Source organism: Physeter macrocephalus, chromosome 10, assembly GCF_002837175.3.
Source record: "Physeter macrocephalus isolate SW-GA chromosome 10, ASM283717v5, whole genome shotgun sequence".
Classification (NCBI taxonomy): Eukaryota; Metazoa; Chordata; class Mammalia; order Artiodactyla; family Physeteridae; genus Physeter; species Physeter macrocephalus.
Window position 1 is genome coordinate 37,020,129 of NC_041223.1, and position 26,789 is coordinate 37,046,917.

The window sequence follows — 26,789 nt, forward strand, 5'->3', positions numbered from 1 at the left end:
AGAAGTTCTTTATCTCTCCCATTCTGAATGACAATCTTGCCAAGTAGAGTACCCTCGGTTGTAGGTTTTTCTCTTTTAGCACTTAAAATTTATCATGCCACTCCCTTCTGGCTTGCAAAGTTTCTGCAGAGAAGTCAGCTGATAGCCTTATGGGGATTACTTGTACATGACTCTTTTTCTCTTGCTGCCTTTAGAATTCTCTCTTTAAGTTTTGCCATTTTAATTATGATGTGTTGGTGTGGGGTCTCTTTGGGTTCATTTTGTTTGAGACTCTCTGTGCTTCCTGTATCTGGATATACGTTTCCTTCTCAGGTTTGGGAAGTTTTCAGCCATAATTTTATCAAATACATTTTTGACCCTTTTCTCTCTCTTCTCCTTCTGGGACCCCTATAATGTGAATGTTAGTATGCCTGGTGTTGTCCCAAAGGTCCCTTAAACTGTTCTCATTTTTTTCTTTTTGCTGTTCTGATTGCATGATTTCCATTATTCTATCCTCCAGATCACTCATGTGTTCTTCTGTACCACCTTGTCTGCTGTTAATTCCTTTTAGTATGTTTTTCATTTTATTTATTGTAATTCTTCAGTTCTGACTGGTTTTTGTTTTCTAGTTCCTTGTTAAAATTCTCACTCTGTTCATCCATTCTTTTCCCTAGTTCAGTTAGCATTCTTATTACTAATGTTTCCAACTCTTTATCTGGTAAATTATTTATCTCTGTTTCATTAGTTGTTTTTTCAAGGGAGTTTTCTTGTTCTGTTGTTTGAAACAACTTTCTCTGTCTCTGAAATTAGGTCAAACAGTTACCTATCCTGGTGTTGACAGGATGCCCTTGTGTGAAAGCATCCTGACACAGTCTGCATGTGGCTTTGGTGGGAGAGCTAGATATGAAATGAGCACAGGTCATGTCTTTCCCCAGGGTGTGCTGGCAGCTCTCATCTCGGTGGGAGGTGGAGCTGGCGATGGAAGCAACAGAGCCAGAGCCAGGTGTGAGCTGGGGCTTCTCCTGTGCTCAGTGGCTGACACTTCCTCACTGGGGGCAGGGGCAGGCCCCAAGGTGCTGAGGTAGAAGCACTGAGGTTCAGGTCTGAGCTGGTTCTGTTCCCTCTAAGTGTGTGCTCACCCTGCTCCCAGCATCGGCACCTTTGCCCCAGAGGAGAGCAGCAATGGAGCAAGAGGCTGGAGCGGGCACCTGGAGTGGGCCAGGGCAGCTGCTGGGGCAGTCCCATATGCCAGTCAGCGCTCCAGACCACACTCGATCTGCTGGCTCCGTGAGCACCAGGAATGGCTCCTCTTTCTGCATCCAGAGGCAGCGCCAGGCCCAAGCTGGCTCCTTCTCCACAACTGTGTACTCTCCTCGGCAAGAACGACCTTAGCCCTAGCGGGGAGCTGCATCAGAGAACAAGAGGGGCCCAGACATGCACTGAGGCGGCCATGGGAAACTGCCCATGAAACCAGTCAGCATCCTGGGCAGTTTCATCCTGAGCAGTTTGTCTGCTTCCTCCGCCTTGTTGCAGGAGAAAGCAAGTGTGTGCGTGCTCTTCAGGAGCAGAGTCTAAGTTCCTCGCAGCCCCCCTGCTATTCCCACTGGTCTTCAAACAAGCCAAGGGGTATCATCTTCCCTGTACTGGACCCCAGGGCAGGGGCACCCAATATGTGGTTCAAAACTGCTCACTCCTCAGGGAGGATCTCCCAGCCCATGTAATCTCCTTCCTTTTCTGTGTCTCCTCCTAGAGGCACAGGTCCTGACCTGATCCTTTCTCTTCCCTTCCTGACTTTGTGTGGATCATTTTTTACAGCCTTGGTTGTACAAGTCTTTCTGCCAGTTTCCAGTTTGTTTTCAGTGAGAATTGCTCTACATGAAGATGTATTTTTGATGTGTTCGTGGGGGAAGATGAGCTCAGTGTCTTCCTACTCCGTCATCTTGATCTTTAAAATTACTACACTATTATTGACTATATTCCCTGTATTGTACATATATCCCAGGACTTATTTTATACTTGGAAGTTTGTACCTCTTAATCTCCCTTCACTTATCTTGCCAATCCCCATGGCAACCACCCAGTTTGTTTTCTGTATCTGTGAGTTGGTTTCTGTTTTGTTATGTTTGTTCATTTGAATTGTTTTTTAGATTCCATATAAGTGAAATCATACAGTATTTATCCTTCTCTGTCTTACTTATTACACTTAGCATAACACACTCTAGGTCCATCCATATTGTTGCAAAAGGCAAGATTTCATTCTTTTCTATTACAGCTGAGTGATATTCCATTGTGTTTCTTCCTTACCCATTCATCTATCGATGGACACTTAGATTGCTTCCATACCTTTACTGTAAATAATGCTGCAATGAACAATGGGATGCATATATCTTTTTGACTTAGTGTTGTTTTCTTCAGATATACACCCAGAAGTGGAATTGCTAGACTGTGTGGTAGATCCTTTTTTAATTTTTTGCAGAACCTCCATACTGTTCTCCATAGTGGTTGTACCAATTTGCATTCCCACCAACAGTGCATGAGACTTCCCTTTCTCCATATCCTCACCAACACTTGTTACTTCTTGTCTTTTTGATGACAGCCATTCTGACAGGTGTGAGGTAGTATCTAATCATGATTTAGAATTTATTTATTTATTTTTGGCTGTGTTGGGTCTTCGTTGCTGTGCGCGGGCTTTCTCTAGTTGCAGTGAGTGGGAATCTCATTGCGGTGGCTTCTCTTGTTGCAAAGCACGGGCTCTAGGCGCTCGGGCTTCAGTAGTTGTGGCGCACAGGCTTAGTTGCTCCATGGCATGTGGGATCTTCCCAGACCAGGGCTCAAACCCGTGTCCCCTGCATTGGCAGGCAGATTCTTAACCACTGCGCCACCAGAGAAGTCCTCTAATCATGATTTTGATTTGCATTTCCCTGGTGATTAGTGATTTGAGCATCTTTTCACATGCCTGTTGGCCATCTGTATGTCTTCTTTGGAAAAATGTCTATTCAGATCCTCTGCCCACTTTTTAACTGAAATTTTTTTTGATACTGAGTTGTATGAGTTCTTTATGTTTGAGTTTTCATGTGTTTTGGATATTAATCCCTTATCAGACATATAATTTGCAAATATCTTCTCCCTTTCAGTAGGTTGCTTTTTCATTTTGTTGATCATTTCCTTCACTGTGCAAAACCTTTTTAGTCTGATGTAGTCCTGTTTGTTTATTTTTGCTTCTGTTGCCCTTGCCCAAGGAGACACATCCAACCAATACTGCTGAGACCGATGTCAAAGAGCTTATTGCCTATGTTTTCTTCTCCAAGGAGTTTTATGGTTTCAGGTCTTACATTTACATCTTTAATCTATTTTTATTTTTGTATGCGGTATAAGAAAGTGGTCCAGTTTTCTCAGCACCATTTATTGAAGAGACTGTCTTTGCCCCCATATTCTTGCCTCCTTTTTTGTAAATTAATTGACCATAAAAATGTGGGTTTATTTTGGGGCTCTCCGTTCTGTTCCATTGATCTATGTATGTTTGGTGCCAGTATCATACTGCTTTGATTACTATAGCTTTGTATTATAGTTTGAAATCAGGGAGTATGATGCCTCCAGCTTTGTTCTTCTTTCTCAAGATTGCTTTGGTTATTTGGGGGGTTTTGTGGTACCATACAAATTTTAGGATTATTTGTTCTATCTCTATGAAAAACACCATTGGAATTTTGATAGGTATTGCACTGAACCTGTAGTATGGACATTTTAACAATATTATTCCGGGGCTTCCCTGGTGGCGCAGTGGTTGCGCGTCCGCCTGCCGATGCAGGGGAACCGGGTTCGCGCCCCGGTCTGGGAGGATCCCACATGCCGCGGAGTGGCTGGGCCCGTGAGCCATGGCCACTGAGCCTGCGCGTCCGGAGCCTGTGCTCCGCAACGGGAGAAGCCACAACAGACGGAGGCCCGCATACCACAAAAAAAACACAATATTATTCCAATCCATGAGCATGGGATAGCTTTCCATTTATTTGTGTCTTCCTTGATTTCTTTTGTCAGTGTCTTATTGTTTTCAGCATTTAGGTCTTTTACCTCTTGGTTAAATTTATTCCTAGGTGTTTTATTCTCTTTGATACAATTGTAATTGGAATTATTCTCTTAATTTCTTTCTGATAATTCATTATTAGCATACAGAAACAACCGATTTGTATATTGATTTTGTATTCTGCAACTTACTGAATCATTTATTAGTTTTAAGAGGTTTTGTTGTTGTTGTTGTTGGACTCTTTAGGGTTTTCTATATATGATATTGTGTTAGCTACAAATAGTGACAGTTTTACTTCTTCCTTTCTGGATGACTTTTATTTCTTTTTCTTGTCTGACTGCTGTAGTTAGGACTTCCAATACTATGTTGAATAAAAGTGGCAAAAGTGGGTATCCCTGCCTTGTTCCTGATCTTAGAGGAAAAACTTTTCAGCTGAAGTGAGTCTTTTGTATGCAGCATATAGACAGGTCTTGTTTTATCTATTCAGGCACCCTGTGTCTCCCGACTGAAACATTTACTGCATTTATATTTAAGTGATTATTGATAGGCGTGTACTTATTGCCATTTGGCTCATTGTTTTCTGGTTGTTTTTGTAGTTCTTCTGTCCCTTTCTTCTTCTCTTGGTCTCTTCCCTTGTGGTTCAATAATTTTCTTTAATGCTATGTTTGGGTTCCTTTCACTTTATTTGCTTGTATCTATTGTAGGTTTTTGTTTATGGTTACCATGAGGTTCATACATATTGACATGTGTGTATATGTACATGTATATACATATGCATACATATGCATACACACATGTACATATACATGTGTATATATATACATATGTATATATATATAGTTTATTTTAAGCTGGTGGTCATGTAAGTTCAAACATATCCCCAAAGCACTACATTTTTACCACTCCCCTCCATGTATTATGTTTTATGACATCCTATTTTACCTTTTATTTTGTGTATACCTTAACCATTTATTGTAGTTATAGTTGATTTTACTCCTTTTGTCTTTTAACCTTCACAGTAGCTTTTTAAGTGGTTAATCCACTGCCTTTACTATATATTTGCTTTTATCAGTAATATTTTTTTCTTTCATATATATTTTTATTTCTAGTTATGGTCTTATCTTTTCCATTTAAAGAAGACCTTTTAACACTTCTTGTAAGACCTGTTAGTTCAGTAGTGACGAGCTCCTTTAGTTTTTGCTTGTTTGCTCTGTATCTCTCCTTCAATTCTGAATGATAAACTTGCCAGGTAGAGTATTCTTGATTTTAAGTATATTTCCTTTCTATATTTTAAATATATCCTGCCACACACCCTGGTCTGCAATGTTTCTGTTGAAAAATCAGCTAATATCTTATGGGGCCTCCCTTGTATGTGACTAGTTGTTTTTCTCTTGCTGCCTTCAAAATTCTCTTTAACTTCTGCCTTGTTAATTATATCTTGGTATGTATCTCTTTGGGTTCATCTTGTTCGGGACTCTCTGTGATTCCTGGACTTGGATGTCTGTTTCTTTCCCCAGGTTAGGAAAGTTTTCAGCCATTATTTCTTCAGATAAGTTTTCTGCCCCTGTCTCTCTTCTTTTACTGGGACCCCTACTATGCAAATGTTAGTTCATTTGTTGTTGTCCCAGAGGTCCCTTAAACTACCTGCATTTAAAGTTTTTTCTTTTTGCTGTTCTTATTGGGTAATTTCCACTATATTATGTCTTCCAGATCATTGATCCATTCTTCTCTATCATCTAATCTGCTGTTGATTAGTAACAAAAGAGAGGAAGAGTGAAACATGTTTGTGAACTTATGGCAACAGGAAAACATTAAGGAGCTGCGGTGCATTGCATGAGCCAAAGAGACCTGCCCATGAGAGTACACTGTCACACAGAAGGTCTACGAGAGCATCTTATGACCTAGAAAGAAAGCCACTGCTAGGGCGACTTCACTCTGCTGCTGAAACTCCAATGATATGAAGACCCATTAAATAGAAAGGCAAGAAGAAATGCTCAGTTTGATATAGCAAGGGAATCCAGAAATTATCATCAGAGTGAGAAGAGCACCGCATGCCACTTCCTAGCTCCTTAAGGACTTCGTTGAGCTTCAAGTCCTGAAGAATTTCATAAATTGGAAATAAAAATGAACTTTTATTTCTTGTGCACTTGGAGTTCTGCGTGGGAGCTAACTATAGAATTTCTTCATCTTTCCCTATCTTAAACTAAAATGTAGCTTTACTTAAGGGTAGGTAGAGATGGAAATACATAAAGGAACAACTGAAAAAAAATTCCTAACATCTGCACAAAAAATCATTAACATAGTAAGATAATGTCTCCCAGAAAAATCTTTGGTTAATTAATGATTAGCTTAAGAAAGAAAACTAAGAATGTCAGGTTATTTGTTAGCCAAAGACAAATAAATCATGGACACTATAAAACACAATGTAATAGAATTCAACAAGTGACCTACTTTAAAAAGCTCACAAAAACCACCTCTGTATGAGGTCAAAGAGAAGTACTATTTCAGCATTACAGACTTATTCTAGGTTAAAGAATGACAGTAAAATAACTACATGTGTGAGACTGCAAAAAATTTACTCTAGAAGATTCCTTGGTATGCACAAGTCTCATTAAAGATAATAAAATTGAAAATCCTAATGTCCTTATATTATAAACAGTAAATTTCTCCAGAGAAAAAAACATATGATAGGTAGTTTTCCTGACAGATGAGGAATCCACATAACCTAAATGTGGCTGAAAGTTTCAGTGCTTTGTTTTCCCCACCTTTAAAATCAGTTTGTCCATCTATGACATCTGATTCTAGAACTCTGATTTTAACAGGGTTTCAGAAATTTATTATTTAAAAATATTTCAACAGAAGAAATGTGAAAGACACACATTTTATTTGTATCTCCTCAGTTCCCTAATTTAAAGTTTTGTGGAGATAGCATTGGGGCTGCAGGCACAGGACAGGAGTGTATTTTGTAAATAGGGAACAGATTACTTTTTTTTTTTTTTTTTTTTTTTTTGTGGTATGCGGGCCTTCCTCCGCCGTGGCCTCTCCCGTTGCGGAGCACAGGCTCCGGACGCGCAGGCCCAGCGGCCATGGCCCACGGGCCCAGCCGCTCCGCGGCACGTGGGATCCTCCCCGACCGGGGCGCAAACCCGGTTCCCCTGCATCGGCAGGCGGACGCGCAACCACTGCGCCACCAGGGAAGCCCAGAACAAATTATGTTTAACGTCTATGTAAACATGGGTCTGTGTCTAAGACAGAAAAAATATTAACAAATTTGTTCATTAAAATCCTATTAATTATCTTCACATTAAACTATGATTTATTAAAATCAGGCAACTCGATGAGAATTATCATTCTGGGTACTAATCAGCCAGAAGGTGTGCCCGTGCTTGAAATTTAATTTTGCTTTATTAAAAATTCATGCTTGGGAGTTCCTTGGCGGTCCAGTGGTTAAGACTCGGTGCTTTCACTGCCGTGGGCCCGGGTTCAATCCCTGGTTGAGGAACTAAGATCCCACAAGCCACACAGTGCAGCCAAATAAATAAATGAAATGACCTCTTCACTACTGAGATATCAGGGGGAAAGTTCATTTAAAAAAAAAAAAAATTCATGCTTATGGAAGCTCAGTGAGTATTTGTTCTTCGTAGGTATGTTCTTGATGACTAGTTAGGAGAAGGAAAAATGTGTGGATTTAACAATTTTGAAAACTAATTGCAAGGCCTTTGTAAAGAAATTTTTATTCTTTTACATACAAAAGAAAAAAAATTTTTCTAAAAATAATGTTTCCTAAATATTTCTATTATAAAGATGTCTTCAGTGACGTACTGCTGAAAAATGTCTATGTCACTATCCCTGCTAACCTAGACTGTCACATCACCAATAAATTTTCTTCTTTGGCAATTTAAAAATACAAATCTCTTTAGAGGTATATAGCCCCTCGAGCGCACCCAGGTGATCTCATGTTACACTTCTCATGTGCTGAGTCACAGATACTTTTCTCCATAAGGCGAAAGTAATCTTTAGTCTCCCCAGAATAACAGGCACTTTAAAATTAAAATCATGCCTCTCTATTGCACTTGGGGTTTGGATCTGCTCCATCATATTCCTTTATTCCCAAGAGAGTAGCACTTCCAATTACTGGCACTTTAGAATATCTCAATCTTCCTTCATTTAAAATTCAACTGGGTAGAAAGTTTTGAAAGTGGTTCGGCACACAGTACCTATGATGATCTCAAATTTGCTATATTGAAAACACCCTTTAGCAGAAAGCTACTGAAATAATATCCTTCTAGAAATTCTAAAATGTACAATTAAGAGAAACCTATTATTCAAGAATAAAATTATTTCAAGATTAAATTAAAAATCAAGATGCAATTAGAATCTACTTGACCAACAGATTTCCCATTCTAGCTCACACTCACCTCTCCCGAGGAACAGCAAACCAGTACTCTGGTTGCTTTCTTCGTTTGCCATACTGCTGGACCATGGCTGCAGTGTGAGTGGCAAAGGACTTTCTCATTGGTTTTCCCACTTTAATGCACAGAAACATGGGTGGAGTCTTGCTTTTCTCCTCTTTTGAAGGAAGTATATCTGAATCACACATGAAAAAAATTTCCTCATTATTGACGATATTGGTGATAGTTGGCATAGACATCATACAACATCGTCATATTAGGAGTAATTATATTTTTCAGATCTTCTTTAGCACAAAAGGGAAAAGCTTTGGATGTTTCAGGTTTGTCTACATCACATGAGATGCTACAAACTAGGAATAAGGATAAAAACCAACACACAAAACAGCAAAGGGTGGAGAATTGTGACAACCCACAAGAATACATATTAATGAACGGTACTGAGGCCCCAACCATACCATAACGCAATTCAGTTTAGAACTGAAATACCTTCAAAAACCTTTTAAAACTCCTTTAGATTTAGAAATTCAAAGTGAAAAAGGAAAGTTACCTGAAAGATATAAAAAAGCGAACTACTTTTGAAATAAAATTCTACGTCATAGTTTAATGTTCAAAATAGATAGCATATATTGCTAATTTTTCCCAATTACAGTTGACCCCTGAACAAAACAGGGTTTAGAGGCGCCGACACCTGTGCAGTTAAAAATCTGTGTATAACTTTAGAGTTGGCCCTCCATGGATTCAACCAACCATGGATGGCGTAGTACTGTATTTCGTATTTATTGAAAAAAATCTGTGTATAAGTGGACCTATGCAGTTCAAAACCTTCTAATGCAAAGATATACCCTATTGAGAAAATACTGTTCTCAAATAATTATACTACTTTTGCTATTGCATGTACAAGTTTTAGGAAGGCAGCTATACAGGCATACCTTGGAGATATTTGTGGGTTTGGTTCCAGACCATCACAATAAAGTGAATATCGCAATCTAGTAAGTAACACAAATTTTTTTGGTTTCCCAGTGCATATAAAAGTTATGTTTATACTATACTGTAGTCTGTTAAGTGTGCAATAGCATTATGTCTAAAAAAGTACATCTTAAAGAATCCCTTATTGCTAAAAAATGCCAACCATCATCTGAGCCTTCGGTGAGCTATAGCAGTAATATCAAAGATCACTGATCACAGATCACCATAATAATGAAATGAAGCCTGAAATATTGCAAGAATTACCAAAATATGACACAGAGACATGAAGTGGGCAAATACTGTTGGAAACAAGGTGCCCAGAGACTTGCTTGACACAGGGTTGCCACAATCTTCAATTTGTAAAAAAAAAAAAAAAAAAAAAAAAAGAAAAAGAAAAAAGAAAAAGAAGAAAAGCAATATCTGTGAAGCACAATAAAACAAGATATGCCTATAAAACAGAATATAAAGAAATTTAAAATGGCTTACCTTCAATGGGTACCTGAATCCTCTTTAATAGCCATAACTGAATTTCAGATTTATTATCCATTTGTGCACCTTGGCAGCTGTTGTCCAGAGTAGATTCCAAAGAGGAGTCTGGATACACTTCATTCATATTTTCTTCTGTAGAAGAGCCTAGTTGCAATGGAAGGGGTGCTCTCTCTTTCACCCAGGTTTTCCCTGGCTGTTCACTGCCCTCAATTGAGGGATCACCTGCCTGGGGAAGAGAACTACTAAGAGTGATGTCTATTCCCACTGGCTCAATACTTTTGCCATCACTTAATTCTGCCTTCTGCAAGTTATCAGGTAGCTGTGACCCTTCTTTGCTCTTATTAAGGTAATATTCAATGAGTTTAACTTTATCTAGATCTTCATGTATGTTCAATGTGTTTTCTACCTGGCTTTCTGGGGAACCAGACTGCTTGTCCACCTCTGGCATTATATCTTGCTTCTCACAGGTTTCTAAATCTAGGGTCCCCTTCAATTCAGCATCACACTCTGTTTCTGAAAAGTTCAGGGCTGGCTGCACCTGCATTTCCGTAGTAGAACTGATTATTTGTGATTTAGTCTTCCTTAGCTCTGCTGGGTCAAGAGAAAGGCACTCCTTTGAGGTGTCTCTTTTGTCCATTCCACTATCATTTTGAGAAGAAAGTTCTTCCAAGTCAACGAAGTCGTCTTCTTCTCCTAAGAGAGAATTTTCTTTGGCTATAGATTCAAACGCAGCCTGGGTGTCAGAAAGTTCCTTGCTGACTTTAGCTACTGCGGCAGACCGTTTGATTGCCTCTGCAGAGAATTCCAGTTTCTTTAACTTCTCTGACACAGAGCTGTCTGAGGGCTTCTTTTCTGTGTATTCTGTTGACTTCTCCAAAGGTCTTGTTGATTTGGAATCTGAAGTGATGGTTCTCTCTCCATTCTGCTGCCGTTTTTCTTTGTTGAGAGATTTGAACTTACTGAATGGGTTGATATCCTTTTCTGAAGCCAGGTCTTCCCATTCTCCAGGCCTGTACAGAGGACAAAGATCCTGAGGTAGGTCACTGTGGGGGGAAAAATGGTGGGTGCACATGGAATGTTAAAAACAAAAACAAAAACAAAATGGATGAAAGGCAAAAACCAAAACAAAACCCAACCAAAAGCCAAACATAAATATACTACAACTTAAATTTATGTTTAAAGGACTTTAAAATAAGGAAATGAAATCCAGAAATTGACTTCAAAATGAAAAATAAAATCAACTGTAAAAAGTGGCAAAATAAAGAACCATGAGGGTTGCTCACATATACCATTAGAAGCAAATGAATGGTATTTGAGGTCATTTATGAACATGGAGATGTCACCCACCAGATTTTTAATGATGAAATAATGTTTCTGATTTTCATGAAGGACAAAGGAGAGGGACTGTTTCAGTACTATGACTAAAATTCCTTAGATATTCAAGGCATTTCCTTTTTTATAAAATAGTACATAAACCAACTACATTAATTCTGAATGGCTCATTGACTGAGTAGCTACTCATTTAACTGCTCTATAAAATGACTGACACTGAACCATTATTTTGGAAGATCCGATGCTTCCAATAAAAGACATCCTTCTACTCCTGAAGGAGATGCAAGAGGATGATTTCCACTATTATTGTGGATATACAGCACCTGCTCCATTTTACAGTTTAAAATTTTATAGTTACCTGGGACACAGGCAATTGTTTTTCCTTAATAACAGATGCTTTACTACCCAGATTTGAGGTTTTATCAGTTATTCATTGCCATAAAGTAAAATTGATATTGTAATAAAATGAAAGAGTTAAGAAATTTATACTAATTATTATAAGTAAGAGCTCATTCAATTTACTTTTCTATAAAATTTTGAACTGGGACACAGTTAATTGTTTTTCCTTAATAACAGAGGCTTTACTACGCAGATTTGATTTACACAGAAAATATTGATTAAACATGCTCTCCAAAGTGTAAAATAAATTGTCAAGAAACACTTTTTTAAATCTGTATTTCTGCTCACCTTAGTGTCGATACTGGGTTAAAACACAGAGGTATAAAAACCCTATTTAAAAATAACAATTTTGGATTCCAGAAATACATTTTCTAAAAAGGCTAGATCATATTCAGGTAATACTTTATTATTCTTGCTTTGAAATAATTATGACAATACTCAACAAAGTGCCAGGAAGTTCAAGTTATTGAACTCGAACTGTCTCCCCAAAGTTACTGAATAAATCACTTGCATGGAACATCCATGCTTTTTCCAATACAAAATAAAAGGCTATGTAATTGTTAGGCTCTGACAAATGCTTTAAAAAGCCTCTAATTCATAATTCATTACAATTCAATAATCATTCATCGAGCCCCTAAACACCATATGCTAAAAGACAATTGTGACAGTATCTCTGTTCTGCAGGAACCTGCACATACAAAAGTGTTCTGCTCAACATGAGCATCTCAGGAGATGTTAAAGATGCTTCAATCCTAGAGTCAAATAAGTTAGTGTAATGTAGTATAATTTCCATTTTCAGACCCAAAATTTAATTTGGCATATTAAAGGCCAAAGTAAGTCCTGTAACAAAGAAGCCCAGCTTTTTACATACTTAACTAGCAAATTAATAAGCAAAACCATCTTCCATGAACACCTAAGCCCCTTCCTCATCTCTTCCTTCTCTAGCTAGCTTGACCCCCACAAAGAATGCATTCGACTGCACTCTAATCAGCCTCCTATATTACCTTCTTGTCTATCCCTCCCTCTTGTTCTACCTAATCCAAACCGGGATTAATTCAGCCATCTCTTTTTCTGCATCACAACTGTCAAGCTCTGCCAGGGCAAAGTACATAGTGGTGTCAACTGGCTCTGCTGTTAATTAATGTTTTCTAGACTTAGCCAGAGACCTAATGATGACCAATAATCCTTTCAGTTGTTCTGTTCCTAGTCTCCATGGCAGATGGAGTTACAAAATGTCTTACACAAAATATATAAAGCCTGAAGGTGAGGATGGAGAGATTTTACACACGTGCGCGCGCGCACACACACACACACGCTCTTTTAAAAACTATTTGCACGTGGCAGCTAGATAATTTGCACTTCTTGTTTTACCATACAACTTTAAATAATGAAATTTAGACTACTTTAAACAATTGATGGAATTCTGAGGTCAATACCAAGTTCATTTCACACTGACTCCACTACCACATTCTATTTTGCTCATTGGTGCACATGCTGTTCATTAGCCTAAGAAGTCTTTATATACCTGCATCCATGGTAGCAATCACTGTACAATTCTGAAATAATTTCAACACACTAGGAGCCAATTCTCAACTCCTCTCTCTCCCCCCCATCTACAGCATTAGGCCCGGATCATGAAACACAATCTCACATTGAGAGAAATCTTTCTGTAAGAATGTATCTTCCCTATTATTAAAAGAATACTTAACATCCTAAGCTGAAGATGTGTAACAGTATTACTCCACTAGAAAGCATCATTGGGCAAGAACTGCTCCTATCTGCCTGTCCATCCACTTCCAGACTTAACTGTATCTTTACCTACTCTTATCTTCTTTCCTCTTGTCACCCCATGTTCACACTTCCTTTCCAAGAGTAACTCTTTCACTCCCTCTCCTCCTTCTCATCTAAGATTCCAAGGTAGCTGGACACTCCTTCACATGGTTCCCATGGAATGCCGTGTGCAAGTCTATATCTACAGTGCTGTTCAATTACCACTTCTCTCCACCTGTCACACCCAGTAAACTGCAGGACAGGGGCCGTGACCCACTTATCTTCATATCCTTGCCACACAAGAGACGCGCACTAAGATGCATTAGAAGTCTCAATCTGCGTGAATAAAAGATTCCCACAGAACAATGATTAGAGTTTCAGATATGAACTGAAGGTTCAAATAAACAGCCTATACTTATTAGGTACCAGGCTATTTTCTAAGAGTTTTGGTATATCAATGCTTTTAGATCTTGTAACAGCTCTGCAAGCTGAAGAATACTATTAATTCCATTTTATAGATGAGAAAACAGAGGCTCAAGATTCAGTCACTCGTGAAGGTCGTGGAGCCATAAGTGGCAGAGCCAGGGAAACCCAGGCATCATCCTGCAGGACTGCCTGGACTGCTACACTGCCTCCTAAACCTCTAGGCACTTCTGCCAGAACTTGGAAACTACCCAGTGACCACGCTCCAGTGGTTCCTTCAGTGCCTGGCATGTAACGGTCTAATGGATCAGATGCTAAGGACGGTAGAAGTCCAGGGGAACCTGCTGGCATAAACCTCTAGGGACGCTGTGTCTGGCTTAGTTCCCTAGTTACCTTCCCTTCTTTTCCTGAGTCCAAGGGGCTAGCTTTCCTTTGTCCTGTTGGACCCACTGCTTTGCCTTTACCTTGCTATCACTGAGAGTTTCTAAAGAGTTTTACTGCTAGCACATATATAGTATACAGAAATAGGCACACTGACAAAATGACAGAGTCAAGATTATCCCTACAAGTGAATCGATTCTCTGAGTTTTCTTAAACCCTTTCTTCATGGGGAGCTTCTTTAAATCAAAAAACTCAGTTTTAGGAGGCAAAAGTAATCAGGACTAAAGTAATATCCATCTACACTTCAGAGACAAAATAAACTACTATTACAGACTTTGCACACCACTTATGGTATTCTGGCTACAGGGGCAGTACCTCTGCACGTCCACGCAAATCTCTCTCCACACAGGAGCTGGGAAGATTGCCTATCCTAGAATTTGAATGAGGAAGAATGTAACTCTGCTTACCAATTAAACCAAAGAGAAAATACTATTCTCTTATCGATAATCAGACAAATTCTTTCAGAGAAACTTCATTTATTCTTTCATAAATTAAGAACGTGCATTGCTCTTCAGAAAATAAGCCAAAGAAATACCACTTTAACGTGATTTTTTGATTTAAATGTTTCACTCTTCCTTATTGACCTTATCATTTCAATTTCCTCTCCTTTTTCTATTTTTTAAAATTTAGTGCACAAATATTCTACCTTCAAATTCACCTCTACACAATCTCTCACTCCTCCTACCCATGCCCTCACTTTTTAATTGCATTTGATTCTCCCAATACCCCTTTTTCTGGTAAACAAAGAAAGATCTCTTACGATGGCAAGGCATCTTTGATCTTCATGTGGGAGATGTCATTGTAGAGCGCGATGGAAACAACCTCTTCCATGGGGCAAATGAGGCCGTACTCCTCACACCCATTTTCAATGACCAGGGGATCAGACTTATGAGGGTCAAACATGATATTGTTAGGAGTAACGATCATGACACCTCCGACCACACCCTGAAGAAAAAGACAGTACAGAGTCGCTACAGGCAAGATGCAACCACCATAGCAGCTTTAATGAACTTATGTTGCCATTCCATTGACCTTCTGAACCACGGTATCCTACAGGGCAATTGCATCCCCTCTACGAGGGCTGGAAAAAACAGGCTGACGAAATACAACGTCGGGTGTGGTGTGCTGAGCAGAGAAACAGGCTTGCCTCGCTGTGGCAATCAGCTGAGCCTGGTTCTAGCATGGCTGCTGCAATAGTACAATTGTGGTAGGATCTTGGGTTTCACATGTATGTCTCAGATTCGCCAACTCTCTGTCTGTAAAATGAGAAGGGCTGTCCCAGGTACCTTTCCAATTGAGAACTGGGTACTCTACAATCCACTCAGCACATATTCACTACCTGTCCAGCAAGTGCCTGGTACTGTGCTAGGGGGGCGGCTGTACTTCTAATATTTTGCTCTAAGATGCTTAGAAAGCCCACATTCAGCAAAATTTGACACAAATAGGAGTATGAAATTTTTGCAGACAAAAGTGAATATATCCAAACTATGGAAACCGAAAGCAAGGAACAGTAGCTTGGTGGGTACTTAAAGTCTGAAACTTGGTCAGTTTACATGGTAGACCCTGTTGGCCACAGGGATGTTATCTACCAGGGACAGCAGTATATAAATGACTCCCTTTAGGTAAGTTATTTATTTGGATACTCTTAATGAGTTTAGTGATCACCCTGGCAAAAAGTTTTGCCTTTCAGCATTACTTAGTCTTGGTTGCAAAAGTTTCAAGTGCATATCAATAATGTATTTTCCTACCATTTGAACCTGGCATGAAGTCTCTACTATGAGCACAGGAATTCGCTTTATATCAATATTACCCCTTTTGCAGAGGCTCACAAAATGTCAGATTTGTTCTTTATACAAAACACCAACGACCAAAAAACTGAAACCACGACATAACAGACATTTTTCATACCAGAATTTCTAGCGGCAAACAGGTCGAGAACTTAACCATTTTCCTGGTTAGGTGCTAAGCTCTTCACATGAATTTTCTTTTAATTAGCATACCCTATTAGTTAAATTTTATTATTGTTCCTACTTTATAGATCAGGAAAAATTGGAAGCTTAAGAAATTCAAATACTTTGCCCATCGTCTCAGAGCTAGTGGTGGTAGAGTTGGCATTTAAGTTCAGTGAGCCCGACTCCAGCATTTGCTCTTAAACACATTCTATACTGTCTCTCTAACAATTTATGGGCTAAGAACTGAAATATAAGTAATAAACCCAAGGTCACAAAGAATCGCATTTCAACGTGAAGATTATTATTCCCTCAGTAAGTAAAATGCCAGGCATCCAAGAGGGGAAAACTAATGGACAGTTGTGAAATGTTAAAGCTGAAACTTCGGGTAAGATATTTTTAAATAGCCTGCCTTCAGTAATTTGGAACTAGTTTAGTTTTCCATAGACTCCAAGAAAAGCAAACAAATTGCATAGCCATATACCTTTCCATCGGTGAAGTAGCGACAATTCATTTTTAAAAATTTTACCACGCCTGGCTCATCCTCTTCAGAAGTGGATGATAAGACTCTCTCAATGGGTTTTAAGGCCTTTCTTGCTAAGTCAGCATCCTTTAGAAAGCAAAAATTTCCAAAATCAAATAGAAGCACTTTTTCAAAAGATTATTCATTTATTTGAATCAAGCCACCTACGTTCCCTGTAAGTAACCTGTTCCTACTTAAGGTGAACATAAAAAAAGGCATATGTCTTTCAACCTTCAAAAACATCACCCAAATCAAACTAGGATTTTTAAAAAGCACATATGTATGAACCCATAAAAATGCCTCATCAAGTGTCTTTAGAAAATACCTTAAATGAAAGAATTTATATTGGACTCATGGTTCTCATTCTTTAGAAAAAGGAGTAAAGTAGTACAAATAAACTATTGGTCTCATTGAGAGCTTAACTTCATACTTCTACATAAATAAGACATGCATTTCTGCCTTTGAGACCTTAAATGTGAACAGGTCTCTTCTCTCAACTAATGACAAATTACTTAACCCCACCTCTTTGTCGAGGGAGGAGAGTTTCAGATGAACTCTTGTGAAAAATAACATGTAGAATTCCGCAATAACTCAAAACCAGTGCTGAGAAATATGAACTTCAGTGCATGAATGAAATACATACAGGCAGTTTATCGTATTCTGCATCTGATGATGAAGGAGAGACAGTAGCACCAGGACTGGATGATGATAACCTTAAGGTACTGGAAGGAAAGTTGGCATCTGGCACAAAAAGAACCTGAGAATGGGAAAGACAAGCTAGGTGAGTCCCAGGGATCGGGCAAACCACAAGGCAGTGTTTAGAGCAATTACTCTCTGTACAGTATCATGCTGGGTATGTGACTAAGACCTAGCTGGCTGTCACAGAACTCATGAGCTACTTGGGGTCTTCCAGACTAATCCATGAAACTATACTCAGCAATATGAATGTGCAGATGTGTGCAGTGCAAAGGGTACTGAACACACTGCAGGAGCTCACAGAGGGGAGAGGAAAGTGGGGGAGTATTCTGCAAAGGCCATATGAAGCAGGTGGGTCCAAGTGAAGCTTTGGACAATACATAGGATTTGGATAGGGAGGGAACAGCCTTCCAGGGCAGGGAACTAATAGTACAAGGGAATAGAGGAGAGAGTCGCATGGCATGTTTCTAAACATAATTCCTGTGTCAGGAAGAAAGGGGACACATCTAGGCTTCCTAACTCTAAGCAGGCCCTGAGTGCTAACGCAGTAAGGTCCTTATATGATAAACTGTACAAGATAGTATCAACGTACAAGATAGTATCAATAATCAATACTTTCTCTTCCATCACTGTTTAGGTTATCTAAAAAAAATAAAATAAAATCCCCTAAATTGTACTAAATAGCTTCCTTCTGTAAAATATTCTGGTTCCTGAAATGTTATTGTGATTCTGTTATTCAACACTTTTTTCACGAGACATGGCTACATTCTGGCATTACATCAAAAACAGTTTTAAAATGACCTCTAATGTTATAAAACATAATTCAGAGCAAATCATGTAACAGCTGTTTAACAGCTGTTATTCACTCTTCTCCATCCTTCCAGTCATCTCTCTATTTTAACTTTAGTTATTTTAAATCTCTCTTCAATCCAGAAAAAATGAGGCAACAACAAAAGACACATTAAGATAAAGGTGGGAAAATCATCATCAAGGAGAAATAAGATGAGGACTGATTATACTGAAAATGTGCTCCAACATTACCAAACATTCATTGAGAAGTGGGCCATAAAACTGGCTCTAAGTTTCCAAATAACCAATGCAAAGAGATAGACATCATGAGTTAACAGAATTCAATGTCCATAAAATAAAAACAAACCAGTTTCTTAGAAGTACAAGTATTTTCCCATGAAGTCTCATTAAAAAAAAGTGTCTCACGGTGAACTCTTTGTCCTTGATGACACATTGACAGTAGATACAATAAACAGTTTTGAAGGACTGTTCTTTATAACAACTTCAAAATGGGTCAATGGAAAATGTCAGAAGTTTAGAGTTCCATAAAAGCAATTTACAGAAGGCTAAAATTACATGGTCTTAGTATACAGCTCTTATTTATCATATGTATCTAGGCTAGAGGGATGGATAGATGTCATTTCTTCCAAACAATTCTCCACTAATATTTTTTTTGCACCTGAGCTCTTGACAAGCATTAGGCAACATAGCATGAGATTCTACTGTCTGACATTCTAAATGTCAAATCAAAGGGATAATTTCCTATGCATAAACAGTTCACTGCACTGTAGACAGAAGTAACAGTTGAACACTGGGAAGCTCAGTCAAAATACGTCTTACTTCAACATGGAAGTGAGTCTGGATCACTCTTCTCAATTCCTTATCTTTGCCAGAAAAATCATGAGTAGAGCTAGATGTTGGGACAACTAACAGCACATAACTGTTTAGTTATATGAGGGCTACACAGCACAGTAAAGGCTAGAAGGGACATCCGAGATAATGCAGCCCAACCCCTCATTTCAGAGATAAGGAAACCAGGGTCAAAAAAGGAAGTGACTTACCCAAGTCAAATAGTTACTAAAGGGTCAAAGGAAATGAAGCTTTGGGGCACCTGCTTCTATTTTTTTACCCTTAAGTAGGCATATTAAAACAGTTCCTATACCTCCTATTAGCTACTGGACCTTAATCCAGTTCATTTAGTAAATGAATAAAGAATCACCCTAAATTATTTTACTAAATTCCAGTGACTACAGTCTTTAGCCTTGAATTAGTAAGCCTAGGTTCACTGCTATGGGTCAGTTACACATTATGCAGCAATACCCCAGATTATAAGAAACCCAATAAAAGTGCCTGAAATCTAATTTTCCTAGAGATAAAAATTTATTAATTTTTAAAAAGTTTTAATTCATATTTCCCCTCAATTACCTGGTATCAGCAATATAGTAATATCTCCTTTTGACAAGGACATAAATACCAAAAGCATGATAGTACAAACTGGCCAATTTATGGTCTGTTGGTTTCATTTGCTGCCCTTGAAAGAAATGCAAAGAATACCACCATTGCCTGAATGAAGTTATACTTAGAAGAAGCAGTATACATCCTGAATAAAAATGTCACTATAATGTAGAGATGCAGGAACATGGTCTGGTCTAGTAAGTCAACAATGGAACTGGAATGTGCTCATGGCAACCAAGTAGTTCTATAGATGGGACTGGAAACTTGGCCTCAGCAAGGATCTGCCTATGACTGGGCCATTTACATTTATTGGCTAAGTGTAGTTTTCAAGTAGAAAGATAAGAATATATTACGCAGAAGGTATTTAAAAAATTGCTGGATTAACCGAGAATGGCAAAATTATATGACATGTCAATTTCATTTAGTTTAACAAAGTACTAAAAGCCTGGGAAAAAATGTGTGGCTTTTTTTTTTAATTGAAATATCACTGATTTATAGTATTGCATTAGTTTCAGGTGTACAGCAAAGTGATTCAGTTATATATATTTTTTTCAGATTATATTCCACTATAGATTATTTCAAGATATTGAATATAGTTCCCTGTGCTATACGGTAAATCCTTGCCGCTTATCTATTTTATGTATAGTCGTTTGTATCTGTTAATCCCATACTCTTAATTTGTCTCTCTCTCTTTCCCTCTCTCCTTTGGTAACCGTAAGTTTGTTTTCTACGTCTGTTAGTCTATTTCTGTTTTGTATATAGACTCATTTGCATTATGTTTTAGATTTCATGTGTAGTGATATCATATAGTATTTGTCTTTCTCTGTCTTATTTCACCAAGTATAAGATTCTCTAGGTCCATCCATGTTGCTGCAAATGGCAATATTTCATTCTTCTTTATGGCTGAGTAATATTCCACTGTGTGTATGGGCACTTGGGTTGTTTCCATGTCTTGGCTATTGTAAATAGTGCTGCCATGAACACTGGTGCATGTATCTTTCTGAATTAGAGTTTTTGTTTTTTCTGGATATATACCCAGGAGAAGGATTGCTGGATTATACAGTAGCTCTGTTTTTTAAGGAACCTCCATACTGTTCTTCATAGTGGCTGCACCAATTTACATTCTCACCAAACAGTGTAGGAGGGTTCCCTTTTCTCCACACCCTCTCCAGCATTTATTATTGTAGACTTCTCAATGACAGCCATTCTGACCGGTGTGAGGTGATACCTCATTGCTGTTTTGATCTGCATTTCTCTAATAATTAGCAATGTTGAGCATCTTTTTGTGTGTCTGTAGGCTTTTCTTAATGGTCCTGCTGAATGTCTCCACCTTTGGCTGGATTGACTTCTTTTGTCATGGTATCAAATCAAGACCAAAATGACAAAAATTTTGCCTAATTTAAAACAAAACAATGACCACAGTGGACCCCAGGAGTGGACTAAACTGAAACTTGCAATTCTAAATTAAATTTTCTAAGAATATCTGTATGAAATTCTACAGGGAAAAAAGTTACATTAATTTAACTTCTCTTGATGGAAACATCTATAACACAAATGATAGTTTGTCAACTGCATTGATCATTTGCAAAGCATTCATCTCTGAACAGTTCATAAGTACCAGGATGCTTTCAGAAGTCTTGGATCTAAATGGAAGACTGAACCAATGCACATTATCATTGATGATAATCCTGTGACACTAAGAGTGAGTCATTAAAAATGGCAACAAAAATAAATGCAAAATTTCTAAAGTAAAATTCAACAAGAAAATCGTTACCTGGCCTGGAACAATAGTATGTGTGAAAAGCTTATTCAGTTCCACTAGTTTATTGGGAGTGATGTTAAATTTCAGTGCTATGGAGTTTAGGGTGTCCTGGCTTCCAGCCTAGAATAATCAAACAAACAAGATTCAATACACAAAGCAAAAAGCAAACAAAACCTTCCTCTTGATAGTCAACATTAATCTATTTGTGATGGGTGAATAAAAATGTAACACATACATCCAAATGTATTATGAAAAAAGCGAATACATTCTCAATTCTTAACAAAAAAAGTCTTAGATATTATTCATTTCTGGACTCCCTTATCTTCAAATTTCACTGTCCACTAATAGATTTCTAAACTTACTCTGGCACAACTTAGGTGTATGGAGTAGAGGGCGCGTGAGGTATAATATAAAGCTAAGAAGAAAAGAAATATTACAGACAGTACCACTCCTAGGGGTAATAGGACTACTTTTTCTCTTTGCATTTTTCTGTCTATTTGCCTGTTTCTTTACTGCACTTTAGGCTCCTGGATTGTGGCCTGTTAATGGCCTTCTTCCCCACAGTGCCTGACACATAGAAGGCACTTAAATATTTGATGAATGAAAAAAGTGAAAAGCAGGGAAATCTAAAAGAACTTCAGATTAGCTACAAAAATTGTTCACTGACATTAAAAATGACAATTTCCCATGGTCAGCCAAATTAGTGTTATTCTCTAAATCTATAAAACTTGTGATATGTCTCAGGTGTACATGTTTCTTTCCTTCTCTAATAGAAGGGGAATAGGAATAAAAAGGGCAGTAAGAAGATGGGAAACTTCAGTGAAAAAGCTCCACCCAAAAAGAAGTCTGCTGCCTCTGGTAAGGTCAATATCCCAGGACAGACTCCTTGTCCAGGGTCACTGGACGGAACTTGTTAGCGGGAGGTCACTCTGGCGAGTGTCACTGAGAAGTTCCCAACTATAGCCCTGGGTCAACACTGGTGGCTGACCCTGTATGCAGAACTGGCTCCACCAGGGGAGCTTGAATTATAGGTGGAAATTTGAGGTGGCTGCAGGAGGTTGTGGACAGGTGCAAAGGTACAGATGTAGAATTCAACTTACCACTCACTGCCCTTAAGTGTCAAAAACCCACCAACTAGATGAACTGTCTCAGGCTAACCAAGTTCACAGTTACAGACTGCATTAAAATTACCTCAAAGTATTTCTAGAACAAGACATAAATACGTATATTTTTAAAAGATCATTGAGAACTTAACCTATGCCCCACCTTACCCTGAGCAAAATCACCTGTACTAAAGTGAAAAAACTTTTTTAAAATATATTTTTGCAAATATTTTATATTTACATATACATTTACATACAATATATGCAAATCCGGGGGATTTCAGGGTTTAGCGTCAGTATAAGACACAGATTGATAATATAGACTAGAGCCAGACTGCTGGACCTGAATTCCAAATCTGCCACTTGCCAGCTGTGTGATCTTGGGTCATTTATTTAACTTCTCTGTACCTCAGTTTCTTCATCCAAATTGAGATACATAATTATAATTTCTAATTCAAGAGCACTTACCTCATGGCAAGTGATCAATAAATTGGCTTCATATTTTTACACAAAAACTTGAAGAAGATACTATGTATAGGGGCTTCAGGAAAGGAGAAAAATTTTAACAATCTGCCATTATTACACAAGGATAAGACATACATATGGAACCAAGTTACAGACCCTGGGAGGGATACTGGTATCATTAAATGTTCGAAACGAAACAGAATGCTTGAACATCCACAGCTCTGGAGCAATATAAGCAATCAGGTAAGTGGTTCTGGTCATGGTTCTCTAAACACGAAGTTATGGATCACCTTTTATTTCCGACGACAAGTACACAAAGTAACTTGCCAACTAAAACTAATCTCCATAACATAAATCAATCAGGTGGATAGATGTGAATTACTAATTTGATCACCTGTTTATATGAATTAATTTGGGGTTGATTTTTTTTTTTTACTCTCACTGCCTTATTTAGGACATGCTATGTGATGCACCTCCTAGCAAAGATACTTCTCATTTCCTTGGAGGGGCTCGTGAATCACACTGTAGGATACACACACGGCTTTAGAATTAATATTGTTATTAATGATAAATAATGCAACACTTCCTCAGTATCTTCTAGGAGGTAAGGAACTGTGCTAGGTGTTATGGGGATCAACAATATATTGCAGACAGTGGTAATGTGAGACATATAATCACCCCCAAATCCTTTCTGGAAAGGACCAAGCCTATAAACCATAGAAAGATGCCTAGGGATGTTCACAGAGCACTAAGCATGAAATGCTGGTGCCAGGCTCTTCAGTGTGATGCTACAGAAGCTTGGAGAGGATTCACCATTCCAGAAGAAATGGCAGGGAGGGACAGGCCTTGCTGCTTGCCTTATATAGAGCCTGGCACGGCACACAAATAATGAGTAGGAAATCAATACACATGAGGAAAACACAGGGGCAATGGCAACAGCACTTAATTTCTTTCTAGAAGTCAGAGATCACTCTTCAGCAATGCTAGTTCAAAGTGAATTAAGACAGATCTATAACTGAGTGCCCACTTTACGCCGGGCCTAGGATAAGCAGACACAGCTCCTGGGCTCCAGGAGCTCATGGCGCAATGAGAGAGATGAGCACATTAACGTGGAGGTGCAGTAACGGACACATGCATTGCATTATTCGTGTGCTGATTCAACCACATGGAGGCCTATACCCTGCAAGCACCAGAAATAAGAGTGGTGACCAAAGAGGGATCTAGTCTCTCTCCGTGGGTATATGAATTAAGGCACAATCTAGATATAACAATCACACTAGTGAATCGATATTGTTAAACTGAGATAAACTATGTAAAGGAACGTGATTCCATGAGAGAGAAAAATGAAGGGATCTGGCCTAGACTTGCTGGATGGTCACGGAAAGGAAGACTGAACACGGAGAGTAATGGGAAGAAGATGTTAAGGCTAAGGTTCTGGTTTGTAGAAATGTATGGATGACGGAGCCACTGCTTCTTGAACAAAGACCAAGCACGGAGGTCTAAGTTAATGTTTGAGCAGACAACTGAATCTTTGGTTTGGGAACTCAGAAAGCATGTCTGGGATGGAGACCTAAAATTGGTCATCCTTGGCATATCAAAAGGTAATTCAAGTAACAGGTATACCCAGGGAAAAAATAAGGAAGGAAGACAAATGACTAAGGGGCAGGATGTGTCAGGGAGAAACATTATGTAAATCTAGTGGTATTAACAAACTTTCATTCTACCTGTTTATACTTACAGTGTATTCCATAGTACCCTGGGGCTTCTGAACCACCATCTTCTTTTCTTTTTTATCATGTGTTTTGTTTTGATTGTCATCTGAAGAATAAAATGTTTGTAGGTGAATGATTTCATTTTCAGAAATTGAGGATAGGGTAATCTACAGTATATTAAAACCCACTTCCAAATTGACTTTGAAAAAAAAAAGATTAAAAGAAAAGTGGACTAAATGTACAAATAGACCAAACTCATAAAAACATATTGTTCATCCATGTATACTTGAATAAATGATTAATGTTAACTGTGATCAAACAGTACAAATAACAATGAGGTTATGCTTTATAGTTATTCAAGTATTCGTTTCAATGATAATGTATAAAGACGAAGTTAAAGTAAAACTAGTACAGTCATGATATAAATGATGTATAATGATGTATAATGTAAATCAGTACAGCCCTTTTAGAAGGTGATTTGTCAATATTTAACAATAGCTATAAAAATGTTCATTCTTTGACTCAGTAATCTTTCCCTTACTTATCCTAAGGAAAAATTCAAAAGAAGAAAAATGCTATGCACAGCATATGGTTACTGCAGTATTATTTATAACAATGAAAACTTGTAAAGACCTATATGTTCAACAACATATTAAGTTGGACCACAGATTTTGCTATTTCTAAGGGTCAAACTGGTCAACCTGATAGTATGGCAGCTGCATATGATTCAACCTAATTGTTATGATTAAATGTATCAACCTAGACACTGAAAACCAGAGAGACATATATCAATGGATACAAATTAAGTGACAAAAAGTACAAAATTGAATTAACTATGAAAAGATGCTCTAACTTGTATGAGATCAGAAAAATGCAAATTAAGACGCAGCATCATTTTACATCTATTAGCGTGGCAAAAATCAGAAAGCTGGATAATTCTAGTGTTGGCAAAGATGTGAACTGCTACTAGCAATGTAAACTGGTACAGCCATCCCAGCAAATTAAGCATATGTAGCCCGTATGGGTCAGCAAACTAACCCACAGATATACATCCTCTCCCAGGAGATATCATGAAGTAACCTGCTGGAGGGTATAAAGAACAACAGTATCTGTGGCAGTGGGGAGAAGGAGGGTAAGCAAAATATATCTAATTACTGCCTAGAATCCCAGAGCATAACAAGCCAGAAGTATATACTGGGGCTTCCCTGGTGGCGCAGTGGTTGAGAGTCCGCCTGCCGATGCAGGGGACGCGGGTTCGCGCCCCGGTCCGGGAAGATCCCACATGCCGCGGAGCAACTAGGCCTGTGAGCCACAACTACTGAGCCTGCGCGTCTGGAGCCTGTGCTCCGCAACAAGAGAGGCCGCGATAGTGAGAGGCCCGTGCACCGCGATGAAGAGTGGCCCCCGCTTGCTACAACTAGAGAAAGCCCTCATACAGAAACGAAGACCCAACACAGCCATAAATAAATAAATAATAATAATAATAATAAATTTAGAAGTATACACTGCAACATGTTTACATCGAGAGAAACAGAATGAGATGTACAGAATGGTATCATTATGTGTATTTTAAAAAACTGTCCACAAAACTACACACATTTTTCAAGGCCACATCCAGACAAAAGCCTATACACACTGAACACATGGAATGCAGCTGGGAGAGAAACGGGAGTGGGGAATGAGGATAAAAAGGAACTCATGAATAAATAACGAAGGGCCCAGCTCTGACCAGTGATGACAAGCCATGCGCTCTGAAGTGTGATGAACGCATCCCTCTACATCTGAGGTCCTACAACTCCCCACACCCACACGCAAACCAACAATATCATTTCAACTACACAACAAATGTGGGTGAACTGGATGAGAGCTGGAAGGTAACACAGAAATATAAAAATAGTTCATTCACATGGGATTTACTGACTTTTAAGTATTTCCTTTACATTATTTTTGTTGTTGTTGTTTGTTTGTTTGTTTTGTGGTACGCGGGCCTCTCACTGTTGTGGCCTCCCCCGTTGCGGAGCACAGACTCCGGACACGCAGGCTCAGCGGCCATGGCTCACGGGCCCAGCCGCTCCGCGGCATGTGGGATCTTCCCAGACCGGGGCGC

At 38.6% G+C, this 26,789-nt stretch overlaps 1 protein-coding gene and 1 long non-coding RNA gene across 8 annotated transcripts in view; one reads left to right on the forward strand and one right to left on the reverse strand.

Moving 5' to 3' along the window:
• The window catches only part of LOC114486957 (uncharacterized), a 57,017-nt gene extending 50,045 nt beyond the window's left edge, over positions 1 to 6,972 (forward strand). The window contains exon 3 of the long non-coding RNA XR_008618352.1: positions 5,707 to 6,972. This is a non-coding gene — a long non-coding RNA (uncharacterized lncRNA). The remainder of the gene's footprint in view (positions 1 to 5,706) is intronic.
• Positions 1 to 26,789, reverse strand: part of NCOA7 (nuclear receptor coactivator 7) — a 154,050-nt gene that overhangs the window by 37,546 nt on the left and 89,715 nt on the right. For 6 of the 7 annotated variants that reach the window (XM_028494474.2, XM_028494473.2, XM_007130676.4 and 3 more), the window contains 7 exons: positions 24,709 to 24,788; positions 21,415 to 21,522; positions 17,344 to 17,457; positions 16,662 to 16,787; positions 14,989 to 15,173; positions 9,861 to 10,906; positions 8,415 to 8,583 (listed from right to left, as the gene is read on the reverse strand). In XM_028494474.2, the coding sequence (XP_028350275.1) occupies positions 8,415 to 8,583; positions 9,861 to 10,906; positions 14,989 to 15,173; positions 16,662 to 16,787; positions 17,344 to 17,457; positions 21,415 to 21,522; positions 24,709 to 24,788 (1,828 nt within the window). The remainder of the gene's footprint in view (positions 1 to 8,414; positions 8,584 to 9,860; positions 10,907 to 14,988; positions 15,174 to 16,661; positions 16,788 to 17,343; positions 17,458 to 21,414; positions 21,523 to 24,708; positions 24,789 to 26,789) is intronic. The other variant, XM_055087519.1, reaches the window with a different exon arrangement.